At 42.2% G+C, this 18,018-nt stretch overlaps 1 protein-coding gene across 1 annotated transcript in view; it reads left to right on the forward strand.

The window, feature by feature from the left end:
- The first annotated feature begins 4,024 nt into the window (after positions 1 to 4,024).
- CRADD (CARD and death domain containing adaptor protein) overlaps positions 4,025 to 18,018 on the forward strand; it is a 168,648-nt gene continuing 154,654 nt past the window's right edge. Inside the window, exons 1-2 of the mRNA XM_006735462.3 lie at positions 4,025 to 4,165; positions 5,473 to 5,776. Of these exons, the coding sequence (XP_006735525.3) occupies positions 5,479 to 5,776 (298 nt within the window). The 5' untranslated portion in view covers positions 4,025 to 4,165; positions 5,473 to 5,478. The remainder of the gene's footprint in view (positions 4,166 to 5,472; positions 5,777 to 18,018) is intronic.

Below are 18,018 nucleotides of genomic sequence, written 5' to 3' on the forward strand. Positions count from 1 at the left end.
TTTTTTTTTTAAAGATTTTATTTATTTATTTGAGAGAGAGAATGAGAGACAGAGAGCATGAGAGGGAGGAGGGTCAGAGGGAGAAGCAGACTCCCTGCCGAGCAGGGAGCCCGATGCGGGACTCGATCCCGGGACTCCAGGATCATGACCTGAGCCGAAGGCAGTCGCTTAACCAACTGAGCCACCCAGGCGCCCCAGTTTTGGTCATTCTAATAGATCTGATTTTCTTCTTCTTTAAGGGCCAAATATATGTATAGTCAAAAATATACAGGCACATATACATATAATCTCACATTTTCTTTATCCATTCATCTACCAGTGGACATTAGGTTGATTCCATATCTTGGCTATTGTGTATAATGCTGCAATGAACATGGGAGTACAGATATCTGTTTCAGATACTGATTTCATTTCCTTTGGAATCTATACTCAGAAATGGGATTGCTGAATCATATGACAGATCTACTTTTAATTTTTTTATGACTCTCCATACTATTTTCCATATGGTTGTACCAACTGAAGTGTGTGGCTTTTTTTTTTAATAAAGAGCTTAAGAGTTATTTTATTATTTTTATATTTTTTAAGATTTATTTTTTATTTATTTGACAGAGAGAGAGAGAGAGAGAGCACAAGCAGGGGGAGGGGCAGAAGGAGAGGGAGAAGGAGAAGTAGAGTCCCCACTGAGCAGAGAGCCCGATGTGAGGCTTGATTCCAGGACCCTGGGATCATGACCTGAGCTGAAGGCAGATGCTTAACCAACTGAGCCACCCAGGCACCCCTTAAGAGTTATTTCATTTAGTTTCTAAGCTTATGGGATTTATTGAAGGTATCTTTTTGTTAAAGTTTCTAATTTTATTGTGAAATGGTGGAGTACATAGTTTGTATGCTGTTGATTTTTTGGAATTTATCGAAGTTTCTTTGTAATTTAAGTCATGATCTATTTCTGTAACTGTTTCAAGTATGCCTGAAAAGAATCTCTTTTTCCCCATGGCTTAATTTCCACATTCATGAAACAGGAAGAACTGAAAATGTCTGACTCCTTTGATTTTTGTTTTGAAATTTGCAGAACTAAAGACCAAATTGGAAGACAGAAAAATACTACATTTGTTCTTTTTGACTCTTTATTTTGCAAACTAACAATGGGTAACTTGACACAAGTAAACACAGTAGGGGAAAGAGAAAAAGGGAAATATCTGTCCTTCCTGAAAATAGATTTGTTACCACTGGGTAACAGGTGCTTAATCCTCTGTGGGGGCACATTTCCAGCCTACAGAGAGGGAAAAAACAGAGCGGAGGAGTAATCATCTGTGATAGTGATTCTGATCTGTGTTTGACGTTTTAGGCTGCTGTCCTTAGATATTTATATTAGTGAAGCTGAACCTCTGGCTTGCTGCTCAGAAGTATCATTGTATGGTAATGTGGGGTGGTGATCCTGCAAAGAGCTGACTGAGGGTAGTTGGCTAGTCAATCAGTCAGCCTAGTTGCTTCAGGGCAACATGAATGCTCATCTAAATTTGCCATTGGAAGAGGGATTTAATGATCAGGGGCTTCACCTTATGGATTTAAAAGTCAGATCCTTAATAGCCAACCTCTTAGGTTGCTCACCATCTGGACTCCATGCCCCTCCGCTCCTGCACTAACTCTTCTCTTGCTGCCTCTTACACTCTTTTCTTCTCTTCTGTGAACTCTCATGGAACTCACTTTTGGCTCCCTGGACTCATCATCAATGTCTCTTTCTAGTTCCCAGAAGATCTCAAGCCTTTCCAAATAGAACATGTCATTAGGAAGTGTTTTATGCTAGGTAGTTTTATATGGGTGTGCTTTGTGCCATATGTTTCAACTTTAGTATATGTTTGAAAATTATCAAAGTTTATAGTTGGAAAAATTACACCCAAAAGTCTGTAACCTCAGCTATTGCTAGTATCGCAAGAGGTCTGCACTTTATCTGGATGAAGGCAGAGAATGTTGCTAATACCTGTCCACATACAAAAGATAAACCTTTCCCAGGAAAGGAAAGCAGTTCCAGAGGAGAGAAAAGAAAAAAATAGGTAGAGAGTGAAGAGAGTACTAGGAACTCAGGAGTATCAAGTGGGAGGTGGCACCAGAATGATTTGTCAATTTTCTGGTTGTCGTTAGAACAACAGACTCTTCACCGTACATGGCCGTGTGGTAAACTGGGTATTGGAAAGGGCATGAAATTGGAAGGACCTGGTTAGAATTCAGGTGTGGCATATATTAGCTGTGAAATTTTCACTAGGACATTTGTCCACTTTGATTCCACAGTCTTCACATATGTAAAATGCTAATAATAGGGGTGCCTGGGTGGCTCAGTCTGTTGAACGGCTGCCTGGGATCGAGTCCCACATCGGGCTCCCTGCTCAGTGGTGAGCCTGCTTCTCCCTCTCCCTCTGCCTGCCACTCCCCCTGCTTGTGTGCTCTCTCTCTTTCTCTGTCAAATGAATAAAATCTTAAAAAAAAAAATGCTAATAATAATAATAATACTTGCCACCCATTAAAAAAATTGTCACCACTGGTATAATAAAATGGTATATTGGTATAGTAACACTTTAAACTGGTTACAAAAAGGTTTTGAGGAGGGAGGTTTAGAATTGCTTTCCATTGATTTGCTTACAAAGATTTTCATCTTCCACTAGCGGTGTTGGTTGAGAGAACCTTTATAGAAATAATGATATTTGAGGTATTTTTCCTGTTACCCGGTCAACCAATTTTTAGCAGGTATACGACTTTCTGCATATATCACCCAATTGATTTAAAAGTGAATCAATGAATATGCTTATTGATTGCCCCATTTCATAAAGGAGTTCAGGAATGACCCTCCTTTTGATATTCTGATATGTCTCTATATTTGGATCATGCATTTGTCTTGCTTTCCAATGAAAAATGTGGTGAACTCAGCAGGTCACCCCCCAATAACAGCCATTCTCTTTTTAGAATGTCTTTCTGTGCTTCAGAAGCTGGAAAACTCCAAACCACATGCTCCAGACACCCTTGCTGCGAATGTTCTGCATTTGAAATAGGTCTCACCAATTGCAAACATCAGAGTAAGATTTGCAGGTGCTGTTCTGATGTTGCTGGCAAATACAGCTGTGGAGACCTTGGGTTTTCCGCACTTGATCTGTCTGTTGAGAAGAGATGGGGGTGTCAAGTCACTTGATCTGTCTGTTGAGAAGAGATGGGGATCGGCTTTCCCGACTGTGGTCAGTTAGGCAGTATTGTCTAGGGAGTCATTCTCGGATGCCCAGGCCTCTTCCAGCCTTTCTAATGATTGTGAATATCCCCAATTCCCCGTGACCAATCCTTTTCTTTCCTGAGTAGCTAGCTGGTTGCTGTAACTGAATAATTTACTGATGTATAATCTCTTTGTGGGCAGGAACTCTTGTGATATAAGATATAAACGACCCTGCATTTTAGTGGAGGGAAACGAATGACAGATAATTAAGTAAAGGTTTTAATAAGATGGTGTACATGCTACAGATAAAAACAAAGTTGGAAAAGGGATGGGGAGTGCAGGAGATGAATGTTGCAATTTTAAATAGAGTGGTCATGGAAGGCTACGCTGATAAGGTGACTTTTTTTTTTTTTTAAAGATTTTATTTATTTATTTGACAGAGAGAGAGACAGCGAGAGCAGGAACACAAGCAGGGGGAGTGGGAGAGGGAGAAGCAGGCTTCCCGCGGAGCAGGGAGCCCATGTGGGGACTCGATCCCAGGACCCTGGGATCATGACCTGAGCCGAAGGCAGACGCTTAACGACTGAGCCACCCAGGCGCCCGATAAGGTGACTTTTGAGACCTGACCATCTATTATGTCAGTTGTGTGCAAGACTGTGGAGTTCTGTGTTAAAATACTACTTTCCTTAGGTAACCCCGTAAGTGATGCTATTTTCCATCTCCAGGCCGCTTTATTGTTTACCCACAGCAAACATGGCGGAAAAGGCTTCAGTCCGACACTTGTCCCCTCCCCCCAATAATGATGGCTACAGCACTTCCTGTGTTTGCCCTTAAGAAAGATGGAGACAACACTTCCTGTTCACGGCTTTCGCCTTCAACAAAGATGGTGCTTATGGTACAGGTTCCCTAACAGTCTGGATTCCGGTTGCGGTTTCTTTCTTTCTTTTTTTTTTTTTAATATACGTGTTTGCAGACGTAAGTAACAGGAAATCAGAAACCCCGTATCCATTTTTTCTCTAAGGCCCCGCACGGTGGAGTCTGCGGCCTGGGCCCTGCGTGGCTCCCCGCCCCCGCTAATTTGTTCGCAGCATTTCCGAGCCGGGCCCGGGTTGGGGTGGCGGTAGGGATGCCGGGGGCCGCTACCCCTTCAGTCCGCTCTGAGGATCATTGCCAGCACCCACTTTTTAGCTTGTCAGATTGCCCCGAAAATTCCTCCTAGTTCTTCCTGTTCGTAACACAACAGGACTTCAGCTGGCGAGGCAGGGAATAAAAAGTTCCAGATGGGCGTTGGCAGCCAAAAGCGCACACCCTGCCCCTCACCTGCCACCGCCCGGACTTCCCCGACTTCCCCGAGGGCTGCGCGAAGGAGTGGGGTCGGGTCGCCGGCCGCTTGTACTTTCTGTGGGTGCCTGGAAGCGCCATCTGCCGCCTCCCCCCCACTCCGCGCCGCTTCTTTACCTTCATAGCCTCCGCACAAGCGCCCTCAAACTGGGGCAGTGGTCTTGAACACAGGCCTTAAAATCGTGCGTGGCTACTGACCAGGGCTGGCGTGTGGACATTTTTTCCTTGTAAAGAAAAAAGAAATCCCCACTAAATGTCCCATACGTGTGTGGTCCGGGCAGTGTTGTGATAGGGTTTCGGAATTCTTAGAGGGCAGGGGTGGAGTCTGTGACCATATATAAGGTTTACTGTAGAGGCACACACAATAAATATTTTTCTTGGAGGTGAGGGTGTATAGGGCTTTTCTCTTAAGGGAAAAGAACCTTAACTTAGTGGTACCTACCGGTTTCGGGCGCCCACTCCCATTGCTATGCAGGTTCAGCAAATGCCCACGGTCAGAAGAGCACCTGCATGCTTATTGGCAGTTTCCTTGGTATTGGGGTATATCTGATGAAGGCTATGTTAAAATAAAGGCACCGTTTCTTTTTAAGTATGTTAAAATGAAAAGCTGCTCTGTAATTTTCAAAGTTGCTTTTTAAGCAGGGTCCATGACCCAGTTTTTTCCAAATCTCTTGATCAAGCAAGGAATGGAGCTAGGATTCCATTGTGTGGAAAGCAAAAATAGAAAAGATGATTCGTATTCAGGGTTGTTCGTTATGTTCGGAAACATTCAAAATTACTTCGCTTTGGCTTAACAGCTGTGTACCAAACACCACGGCCTGGCACCCTGCTAAGGTTCCAAGTTGTACCTGACCTTAAGGAGCTTGCACCGCATGTAGGACACTGTCTTTAGGGGTTGGTGAGCTCCCTGTAATCTGAGCTACTATTTTGTCTTCTCCCAGGGAGAAATGGAGGCTAGAGACAAGCAAGTGCTTCGCTCCCTTCGCCTGGAGCTGGGTGCAGAGGTACTGGTGGAGGGACTGGTTCTCCAGTATCTTTACCAGGAAGGGGTCCTGACAGAAAACCATGTTCAAGAAATCAAAGCTCAAGCCACAGGCCTCCGGAAAACAATGCTGCTGCTGGATATCCTACCTTCCAGAGGTCCTAAAGCATTTGATGCATTCCTAGATTCCTTGCAGGAATTTCCCTGGGTTAGGGAGAAGCTGGAGAAGGCAAGGGAAGAATCCATAACTGAGCTGCCTGCAGGTAGGCCTCAAAAAGATCACTGCAAACCAGGTGCAAAATTGTCGAAACTGTGTCCTTTGGATGTGAAGGTGGGGTTTTAGGCTGGGGGTGGGTAAGGAGTTTGGACTGAGGCACAGGGTGTTGGAGGCACAGGATGAGGAGGTGGAATTAGGAAGTGCAGGGAAGGAAGAATGAGCTGTGATCTAGAGGGTGAGGAGGGAGGTCAGAGAATACATTTAGAAAATGCTTCCAGGGAAACTTGGCAAGTCACTTGGGAGGCATGTTCTCATCTGAGAGCCAGGTCATATCTCGGTGCTTGGCATTGGGAGCCATTTGGAAAGTGCAGATGGGAAAGCAGGCTTTAGGCTTACTGATAACTGATTCGTGGGGTGCCAGAGCTGCTGGAAAAGGTCAGCTTCATGAAGGAGGAGACAGCCTCTAGGAAGGCACGCCTTGCACCTGTTCCCTAGGCTATCCTGCATGGCCAAAGGGGATTATTTCGAAAGCTGGTTAAGTAAGTTTTTAAAGGTTATTGATTTAAAGTCAGTCTTTTTTAGTTTGGCTTTGTTCAGACACCCAGAGCATTTACTGTTATAAGAATAGTAGTTTGGGGAGGGTCACATTTTGATTTTAAAGAAAGTTGGAAGCTATGGAGAAGAGAAACAGTCCCAGTGCTACGAGCCTGGCTTGTAGCAGGAAGAAGATGTGATGTGAAACATTTTCCCTCTTAACAACTCCATGACTTTTACTGTTTTACAAAGCTGGAGGAGCAGAGAACTGAATTGCCTGAAAAAAAAATCTATAAATAAAATAAAATAAATTAATTAAAAAAGAAAATAAAAAAATAAAAAATTGAAAGTTGACTTTGCAAATTTTGGAATAGTTAGGAAATCAACATTCTCCGGAGATTTTGAAAGCAGTGATAGTTAGAACTCCTCCCAGACAGTGGTCCTCAGACTTTGTTGTTGCAGTTTTAAAAATACCAACAAAACTGGTTAAAAAACAAATGCCAGTAATAAAAGACCAATTTTATTATTTTTGCCCCATGGACCTCATATTTTGTTTTTGTTTTGGGGTTTTCTTTTTCATGGACCTCATATTTTGAATGATTTTTCAGACCACAGTTACTAACTAATCATGATGAATCCTTCTATTTTTATTAATGACATATGTCTGAATATCTGCTCTGCGTGAGGTAACCACTGAACTTAGGAAAGCTTGGTTAAAGCCCAGGGGAAGAAAGCAAACACATTTTCATTTTCTAGCATGGCCGAATTACAGGTAAATGTGTTTTAGGCTTTTTGAAATACTGAAAATAGCTGTCCTTTCCGGGCCCCAGGACTTTTCAAGTTCGAGTGTCCTTACAAAATTAAATACTTCAGATGTGTGAACAAATCCAAACTAAAGTATCTAAGACATTTCTACCACTTTACTGAAAGCAGAATAAATAACAAAGACCTGGGGACACATTAAGAGAAGTATTAGGGTATCCGGTGTCTTTTCCTTGTATTTGACTTAGAGATTCCTCTTGGCACCAGATAGTTGGAAACAACAAAACAAGCGAACCGAAACCCCGTTACTACCAAAATATTTCATTTAATTTTACAATCATTTTGGGTGATGTAACTCATCCTGTTGTATGTTGTTCATAGAGGTGTGACCCCATTTTAATTTTTTCAGATTTATTTAGAGAACAAGAAAAAAATTATGATGTTTTTTACCAAATGGTGAAAGTTACATGGAAGTGGAGGGACAACTAAAGTTTTTTAAAGTAAGCAGAATGAAACAGTATAATGTGAGAAAAAATTGAGTGTGTCTGCATGAAAAATATTAATTTGTTAGTTCTGTGGAAGTGTTCAAATGGAAGGATAGGTTGGCTACTGTACAAATTTTAAGTGCTCTTGTTTTACTTTTTGTCCGAGTAACACGGCTATTGAAAAATGTTTTCAAGAGAGTTTGATTTACATATGTTTCTGTATACCTTCTGCAATGATAATAACATAAACTTACTTTTAAAATAAGTTTTGTTAATTATTGAGTATTTTAAGTAAGATTATAAAATACAAGTAAGGTATGGAGAATAATGGTGCAGTGAACATCTGTCTCCCCATTACTCAGTTTTAAAAAAATATATTACCATTGCCTTTGAGGACCCTGGGTGTTCCTTCCTAGGCCTACCTCAGCCCCAACCCCTACTTACTGGTAAATCCTGAATTTGAAGTTTATCATTCGATTCTTCACTTTGTAGTTTTCTCCCTCATAAAAATCACTTTTAAAATCCACTTACGGAAAATCTGCAATACCATAAGTTTTAGCAAGATATATAAAGATATAAATAAAAAATATAATGTGTGTGAGAGAATAGGGGATGGAGGAAATGATAGACTTAATTTAAATTAACTAATTAGTTAATTATTTGGGAAAGATATATTTTAACAGCCTTCTCTTATTTGGGACCTTAAACTTTCAATGTTTAATTAAGTTGATGGTGATATTTTAATTCTAAAATTCATTGGGAGTTAATTAATTGAAAACCTAAGTTTTGTTTGTTTTTTTTTTTGAAAATCCTGGACTGTCAGAGTTGAGATGCCTTCAATTTAATATTTCCGTAAAAAATGCTGATGGACGCAGAGGTCTATTTCCCAGGACCCTGTGCTTCTCCATTGTTGTAAGAGTAATTTTAATAAGCTTTTAAAAAGACCATTTAAATTTTTATAAAGGCATTTTTGAATTTTGAGGAACTAAACTGTAGGAAGATGTGGTGTTTATATATTATGTGTATATGTTAACCTTGTCTGATCTTTTGCTCATTTTCATTGTCATTATTAATTAATTTGTGTAGATTTGTGGTCTCCTCCTGGGATGTCTGAGAACCAATGGGCAGGAATGGCTTTCTCTTTGGCCAAAAGGCCGAAACGTCTCCAAGAATGAACTGATTTAATTTTATTAAAAAGTGTTCTTGTTTTGGGCTTCTCAGAGAATCCTGGTTTCCTCTTTGCTTGTTTAATTTCTGTGTTTCACTTGTAAATTTTGATATTTGGTGATAGATCCTACTTAGTTGCTTTTTATTAGAGAAGAATCCAGTTGTATCTTAATCTTCTCTGGTCTCTTAAACTACTCCCAGCAAATCCCAAAACATAGAAGAGCACCTTAAACCTTTGGTTCTTTCAGAGCCTACCTAGCTGATGGGTCTTCCTATTTATGTTTAAAAAAAAAAAAGTCTAAGATGTTAATGCATAATTGATTTTGTGTTTTTCTCACCCTGTGAGGACTCTTATATTTTAGAAGAGAAATTCTGGCAATAAAATTACTTAATCCAGCTTGGCACTGCCGAAGGGACACTTCACAGTGTGTCCGTTGCTGGCCAAGGTTGCAGAGTAGACAGTAGATCAGCTGGCAATCGTCTGTGGGCTCCTGTCTGGTCTTTTAGGAGATGAGAACAGTGCTGAGTCTGGGTGTAGGCAGCGTGTGCCTACCTGCTTGGCTTTCTACTGCTCGTGGGCCCTGTCTGCTGACAGGCTCTCCCTAGTGCCTGAGCTAGTCTGGGTCTGGAAAAGAGGTTTATGGCAGCCCTGGTCCCACCAGCTGGTGGGACTTAGGCTAAGTCATGGTGGGAGTGACTCCTGGGCCCCAGGACTCCCTGTTCCACTGTGTTGGCCTTGTTTGTGGGACTGGGTCTCTGCTGTGATTCTCACTTACCAGTCAGCCTGGCAACTTTGCCTTTAATTCCAGTCTTACGTTAGGCTTGGGAGTTTTTTTCCCCCCCCTTCTCTGTAGGCTAGATTCTGGCCTTACGTCCTCTTAGCCACTGGCGAGGATGAAGGACAGATGTCTTGGAACACAGCTCAGTGCCTGGTATGTTAGCATCAGATGCCTCAACACTCTCGCCTCCTGAGGCTGTTTGCTTCAACTTTGCCTGCGCTTGAGCCGGTCCTCACCGCAGACCCTATGCCCTGACATTGGCTGCCCTCACTGGCGCAGGATGCAGGGCTGGTCTGTTTTCCCTCTAGCCAAGAGCTCCAGGGCTCAGCCTGTTCCTCTCGGAGCTGGCCCTGTGTGACCATGCAGAGGCACATCAGCTCCTCTCTCAAGATCTACTCTGGCTCTCAGATGTATACTTGGATGCATCTAAAGTTATGAGCAATAATGGCAAAAACCTTAGGGATTGTAATAGGTTTACTGGAGAGATTTCCAGCCTGGGATTCTCCAATCATACCATGAATTGGCCCTACTCTGCGTATAATAAGTTCGGTGTTGATCTCAGTTCATCTAGCTTGTGGTCTCTCTAGGCACTTCTGCTGTGGCTGGGTAGAGTTCACTTTGTGTCATCCTGTGTACTCATGAGGGAGTGGTGGGTCAGCATCCATGGTGGGACCCTTCCCTGTGGTAAGGGCAGAGTCTGCAGAGATCCCCAGTGAGATTATCATACGCAGCCTGAGGACCAACTAGATACCAGGCACTAGGAAATAAAGACATGTGAAAGACCTCCAGATCAATTGAGGGGATTCATTTATTCATTGAGGAAATATTGAGTGTTGACATCAGGTACTAGGATGTTATGGGAAACAAAGCCCCAGCTCTTCTAGAGCTCACCATATGCTGTAGTCTGATGGGGATAGACAGAAGCGAATGAGTGAATACTACCGCTATGAAGAAAAACAGTGTCTGGTGGTGAGGAAGGGCTTCGCACATCGTACAGGGTGGTCAGAGAAAGCCTCTCTGCCGTGAGGATGTGGAGCAGAGACCTGAATTCTGCAACAGAGTGGGTACTTGGAGGAGGACCGTTTCAGATAGAGGGGACCACAGAGACACAGGCCCTCTGGTGGGAGCCCTCAGTGACAGTGTGGCTAGAGCCCAGGCCTGTCTGGGATAAGAACCTTCCTCACGGAGAGCTGAGTCACGCCGCACGTCAGCAAAGGCCCAGTCTCGACCATTCGTTGTTGTGCTTCCCAAATCGTGAGATGTGTGCACAGCCATGATCTTGGGTGGTTCTCAAAATGATTTTAGATGAAATGCAGATATGGGAGTGAATCACATGGTGAGAGAGTCATTTCCTTTTTCTTTCTGTTTCAATCCTGATGACATCCAGGTGAGAGCCTCCCTTTGCTGTAGCATCTCTCTTGACACTTGCCAGTTTTTCTTTTTAACAAAGAGAAGAAGCTCCTTATGTCTCATGCCTTCGGTGGACAACAGTATTTAGCTGGAATTGAGTTAGTTGCCTTCTTTCCCTTGCATTAGTCTAATGGTTTCCTTCCATTTATGGCAAGTAAAACTGTTTTCTATTTATGAAGCTGCTTTTAAAAAGACATTGCTTTTACTTAAGTAAAAATGAGCACATAAAGAAAAATACTAGGAAAATAATGGTATGAAGATGTGGCAAAAATTGTAAAGATGCATTTCATGCATTTTCTCATTTAGAAAGCCAGGAGTTTGGGGCAGGAGCTGTCCCCTGGTTGCATAGTTGGGGAAGGAAGACTCCAGCTCTAGTTCAGATAGAAAATGGTGCCAAATTCAAGGTCCTTTATTGTTTTGCTCCTTCAGATTATGCATAGTGGCCGGGAATTGGTTAAATTTATTAGTAGAATTGCCGGAATGACTTAATTTTACGTTTTGTAAATTATAAACATGTTCGGAGTCAGCAAGATGGAGACATATTCTGGTATCCCAGAATTTTAGGCCACGAGAGACTCACAGATCATCTAATATTTCTGTGAAAAAGCTGAGGCCTATGGAGATTAAGTCAACTTGCCCATGATTACATAGTTAGTTGATGTAATTTATTGCCGAACTAGAATCCAGGCTTCCAGTCTTGATTTAGGATTTTTTCTGCTATGCAATCTTGACTTCCCACTGGGTTTGAAATGGAATTATATTTTGCTGTAGCATTAATAATCGAAATGAGCTTTTAAACAATTGTACTAATGCTTTTTTTTTTTTTTTTTAAGATTTTATTTATTTATTCATGAGAGACAGAGAGAGAGAGAGAGAGGCAGAGGGAGAAGCAGGCTCCCAAGGAGCAGGGAGCCCGATGCGGGACTCGATCCCAGGACGCTGGGATCATGACCTGAGCCGAAGGCAGACGCTTAACCATCTGAGCCACCCAGGCGCCCCTGCTTTTGTTTGTTTTAAGAGGAAAATTTTCAAGGGCTTTTAGAGGTATACTGGGATAAGATTTTGCTAAAATATTTTATTTTTATTAATGCTAATTTTAATCATTTAAAAGGAAATTTTTATAGTTTAGTACTGCATTTTATCAGAAGATTCCCCCCGCCCTGCTCCTGCAAGGTTGACATAAAGGAAGAGCAGAAGACTTTTATCGAGTATTTATGGGACTGATGAAATAATGCATCTGTTGGCAGCTAATTGTAGCTCTTTCTAGGAATAGCAAACCATGTGACAGGCCTCTCCCCAGCAGGGATGCCTCCATTTCACTTTAAAAAATGGATTTAATGTTCTTTTCTCTTAGAAATTCTCACTGTGCTTTTTTCTCCCTCCTGTGGATGTATGGGCCACTTGGCTACATCAATCACCCTATTGACTTTTGTGGTTCATTTCGCTTAGTCTTTCTCAACCCTGGCTTTAAAAAAACTACTGATCCCTAGACTTCGACATAGGCCAGTTCATGCCAAAATCTGTGGAGGTGTGATTTGGGCAGTGGTATTAAGACACACACACACACACTTATAAACACACATACACACGCATGTGCACACGTGCAAGCGCAGGAACATGCACGAACGTCTCATGAAGTTATTTTAAAGTGCAGCCAGGGTTGAGAACCTTGAAATCTGACCAGCTGAGTAGGCGCGTGGCTCCTTTGTCACTTGTTGCTCCCCACGCATGAGCTTCCCAAAGTTATGTATTTGCTTGAAGAGTTGTTCTTGTTTTCTGGTGAGGTGAAGTGGAAAGGTGGTAGGAATGGATACAGAAAGATATGTAGTTTTGTTTTGATTCCGTAATCATAAGTGTTTTTAATTTTTTGAGTTTCTTGAACGTTACTGCTCAAGAATGTCCCAGAATCCTGGACCCCACACAGGTGTGTGATTTGCTACCAGTACTAAAATCCATTAGAGCTCTGTGGGGATACACGGGTTCGATGTACACAGAACAACATTGACTGGAGTGTTTTGAGTTAGCAGATAAGTTTGGATTTGGGGGAATTATTTTCATTGCCTATTCACATTGTCAGGTAATTACAAACCATCCGGAATACTTTGTGCTCTGTAGATCAAGTTGTCCAAATGGAGACAGAACGTGCCAGTGGAGAATGAGTTGGATGCTGGCCCTCAGATGCAAAGTGAGCTGAAGATGGCTTAAGGATGGATGAGAGGAGAAAAGAGACAAAGTTGGGAAGACTGGGAATGGCTTAGCCAATAAAATAACTATCATAATATTTATTGGTGGCTTTACTTTGTGCCAGGTACTGGTCCAGGTCCTTTTCATTTATTAATTCACTTAATCGTGGCACTAACTCAGTGAGACAGGTGGTCTTATTACTGTTACTGCACAGATGAGAAAATGGAGGCACAGAGATGTTCAGTCACTTGTTCAGGTCACTCATTCAACCCAGTAGAGCCAAATTTGGAATCCAGGTCCTTCAAAGCCTGCTAATTCATAGCCTATGAAAACACATTTTCAAGATGTGCTTTTCTCTCCCTCCTACTTCTGACAAGTGGCTGCTCCAGAATCCATCATTTACCAGCTCCCAGTCATCTTCCCTCCCCTATTCCAGTCACTCCCAGACATGCAGCCCCAAAGGCTTCTCTGTCTTTCTCTTTCCTGCCTATTGTCAGAAGACTAAGTCATGATCGGGCTCTCTGCCCGGCGGGAAGCCTACTTCTCCCTCTCACGCTTCCCCTGCTTGTGTTCCCTCTCTTGCTGTCTCTCTCTCTGTCAAATTAAAAAAAAAAAAAAAAAATCTAAAAAAAAAAAAGAAGACTAAGTCTTGGTTGGTATCTCTCTCCCCCATCTTTTTTTTTTTTTTTAATTCTTTTTTGGGTAGCAAGGTCTAATGTGAGGCCATATGGGGTCAAGGAACAGAGCCCTTGGGTTGCTCTATCCCAACTTGCTACCTTGAGAGTAGAAAAAGACTACATCTTCTTGACTGTGATTAGGAGATAGGAGCATTGGCTCTCCTGGTACTGGAATCAGGTTCCACTTTGGTAGCTCTTAAATCTTGCTATCAAAAGCTGAAAGCCATCAGGTCTAATAACCAGCTCTTCTGGTGGCACAACCTCAAGAGTGTAACCATACGCTTAGCAAGGTAGCTTTCTCTTTTTATGGGTGTAGTTCAAACTTGTAGGCTGTTGTTATAGCTAGCTGCAGGAATGTTTGCCTTTGCTTAATTTTAATAGGCAGCTGTGTTTATACTTGTTCCTCGGTTTGAACAGCAAGGAGTATATGTATGTGATTCTTTGGAGGACTTTTTCCCCAGAGGAAAAAAAAGGGTACATTGTGTTTTTCCAAACACTAAATTTTAATTGAGAAGGAAATGTGACCTCTAAAAGAAGTTTAGTCCTAGGCTTTATTTTTGTTAATGTTATAAAAGAAATCTTAACTCCTTGTAAGAAGTGCCAAGTTGACAATTCCTGGAAATGTTCATGTTCTATTTATGCTCAGCACCATAGCAGAGAGGGTGGTGACGCTGTTACCAAAATAATACTGCTGAGATGTAGTAAGTGGCAAAGGAGAGCTTTGTGGTTTCATAACCTAAATATAAGACTTTTAAAGCATCTCTCAATCCCACCATTCGTGTATAAGGTGTATGGGTGCTGAGTGGTAATGACCAAGTGGGTTATGGAGATTTGCAGAGCCAGCAGAGCACATCAGCTGGGACCTGCCCTGTTGTTAGAACTGTAGAAGGTTAGAGGTGGAAGGGACCTCAGAGACCCCCCACTGTGCAGGTGAGGAAACTCAAAGATGTCAGTCAGTCTAACAGCGTGTATGTGGGCTCTTTGGTTCAAGCAGTAGACTTCTTGCTAACATAAGCAAAAATAGGAATTTCTCTAACGTATCCTGGGTTGTTCACAACCTTGAAGGAATTGCTAAAATGTCAGGGCTCAGTAAGGCAGGAATGAAGCAATGCTGGGGGTCTCTGGCCATTGATGACTATCTCCAGCTGAGTTCCTCCACTGTGCCTTCTCTCAAGATTCAGCGTCTGACTGGCCTAGGTTGAGTCATGAGCCCTTCCTTTAGGACACCAGAGTCACCTGAGTGGGGAAGGGACAGATCTAAAAGGAAGAGGTGAAAGCTGATTAAGAGATGGCCGCTATACTATATCATACCCATTCTTTTTATATTGAACAGGTTCCACACTTGTGGGCCTGGAAAAAAATGATAGCCCTTTAAGGAAGGAGAATGTTCCACATCTTCTTACAGCAAGGCCCAGGTCAAAGGCCAGAGGTGGTAGGAAAATTAGAGGAGAGCAGTTTTTAGAGCAAGATGGGTCTTCTGAAACCTTTCCAAAATCAGAAGATATTGGGGAGAAAACTAGATTGAGAATACTGAAGTCAAGAAGTGGTTAGAAAGAGAATTTGGGTTGGGTTCTGGCCTCAGGGCTTTACGTACATAAACTCACTTTATCCTCATAGAACTCTGAGGTCGATACTATTACTGTCATTTGCATTTTACAAATGAAGGTATTAGACGAACTGCCCCACGTCACATAACTTGGTAGTAGCAGAGTTGAGATTTGAACGCCAACAATCTGGTCCTCCAGTCTGTGCTATTAACTGAGAGGCTCTTCTGTGTCCTTAATACCAGTCCTTGGTTCCGATGGGTGTCACATGTCTCAGAGCACCTGACCTGGGCTCGCTACAGCTTCTGTATTTGCTGACCCTTTCTTCCCTTGCGTCTCACATGTAGCCAACATTTTCATTGTCTTTTTAAAAATAGTTTACCAAATGGAAGGTTAAAAAAACACCGAAGAAGATAAAAAATATTTTCTAGAGAAATGTGATTAGGCAAAATGAAGATTCTGATTGAGATTGACGTGGCAGTCTACGGCCATCCCACCCTGAACACGCCCGATCTCGTCTGATCTCGGAAGCTAAGCAGGGTCGGGCCTGGTTAGTACTTGGATGGGAGATTGACGTGGCAGTTTTTGTTTGTCGAGTCTTTTTTTCTTCCCTTTCAATTTCTTTTTATTCTGAATCAGCCCTTTGATGGTGCTGTGGGCAATTGTCCTTTTTCGGGCCCCTCGTATTTGAGCCCTTTTATTCCTTCGTGTGCCAGTCAGGATCCATTCAGGAGACAAAAACCACACAGTAATGTGAACAAGGAAAATTTAATATAAAGAATTATTATTAACTAGTAAAAGGTTCATTATGGTTAACTACTGAAGTGGTGAAGAGGTCTACTTTTTCTAGGGCTGAAGGAGAGAGAGTACAGGGTGAAGGCACTAAGAGCTTGCAAGAGGCTCCTCCCCACCCCCAAGACTGAGTTTCAGCCCTCTTTGGAGATGAAGTGACTGCTGGTGGCCAGTGACCTTGCCAGAGGGTACAGGCTGGAGCTGGTCTGTAGGAACAGCGCACTGGGTTGAGAATCTTGGTAGAGCATGTGGGTGGACCAGAGTTGGTCCTTAGCAGTCTGTTGAGCAGCAGGGAAATTCCCTGGAGAGTAAGCACCTTTGGGTTTCCCACATGCCACCGGCGGTACACTTTAGAGGGGATAAAGCATCCGGAACCCAGTGATAAGCCCCTTCCTCTGCTCTGGCCTTTCAGTGTCCTTCCAGTGCCCTCTTTTGATGAAAACGAACACTGCACCATCTGGCAAAGGAGAAATGTTCACAGGGGCCAGCCCCAGTGTCACAAAGCAGGGCAGAGAGGGTGAATGTACAGCTCAGAAGTAATACGTCGCTAATCGGTACACCTCATCTATAAAAGGATGGCAGTATATAATTCCCAAAGTAGTTCTGAGAACCTGTTTCATTCATTCATTTATTTAGCCAACATTTATTGACTGTCCACCATTGCTGGCTATCCTGCCAAAGCTGTGAGAATTATCGTTGTCATTGTCTATTCTTGTTGGTTCATCTGTCTGTCTCTGAAAATAGACTGTGATCATCTCTAAGGCAGAATCTGTTTTTGCCTCTGTACCTGCAGCACCTAGCTAGCATGGTGCTAGATACCGATTAGTTCTCGCAAGCTTATAGAGTGAATGAAGGCAGGACTATGAAGATGAACGTAAAGATGGACTCATACCCTCAAGGAGTTTAAATTATAGTTGGGGAAAGGTAGAGGCAAACAAAATATAATATGATATTCTAGTTATCTGTTGCTGTGTAACAAGCTACTCCAAAATTTAGTGGCTTAAAATAACAGTCATTTATTTTTACATGAATGTGCAGTTTGGGCAGGGCTCTGAAGGGGGCAGCTCATTTCTGCTCTACCTGGTGTGGGTCGGAGTGGCTTAACTGGGGCTGGAGGAGCCACTTCCCAGATGTGTCACTCATATTTCTGGTAAATTGGTGCTGCTCGTTGGTTCCTCTCCACATAGGCCTTTCTGCAGGTGGCTGGGGTTTCCTTACAGTATGGTGGCTGAGTTTCAAGACGCAGGAAGTAGAAGTTGCCAGTTTCTTAAGGCCTGGGCCCAGACACTGGTATAGTGTTAACTCTCACTGTATTCTTTGGTTAAGCTGTCCCAGAGCCCAGATTTGAAGAGACGTAGAGACCTCACATTTACTTGGGAAGTATGTCAAATTATCTTGGGCCTTATGGCACTTATCAGATGTAGTGGCTTAAAGTATATATATTTGTTATCGTAGATGGAAACTTAGCTGCCATACATGAAAGTGACTTGTAAATTAATAACAAATGTTCTTACTAGTTTAACAAAACATATGTTTTAAAAAGTGAAAACAGCTCTTTTCCCCCCCAAATATAAAAGCAGCACATATTTGTTGTTTAAAAAGGAAAGACTCTAGAAAGATACCAAGAAAATGGAAGTCACCCATAATCTCATTGCCCAGAGATATCACAGTTTATAACAAATGAGGAGTGAAATGCAGTATTTGGGTTTTTACCCTAGGACATTGTTTTAGAAGCTCTCTCTTTTCTGAACTCCGGTCATTTCCATAAAGTTATTATTTACTTGATACCAACTCTTAAATCTGGAATTTGTCATGTAATGTCGAATAAAGGATAAAATTCAGAAGGTTGTATGTGTGTGTGTAAAAAAAATATAAAATACATGTATATAAATACACACACACATTTTCCTTTGAGAGTAAAACTTTCTGAATCAACTTGAAGTAGTCTTTTCAA

The sequence above is a fragment of the Leptonychotes weddellii genome, chromosome 5 (assembly GCF_054177405.1).
Source record: "Leptonychotes weddellii isolate Sample4059 chromosome 5, ASM5417740v2, whole genome shotgun sequence".
NCBI classification, from domain to species: Eukaryota; Metazoa; Chordata; class Mammalia; order Carnivora; family Phocidae; genus Leptonychotes; species Leptonychotes weddellii.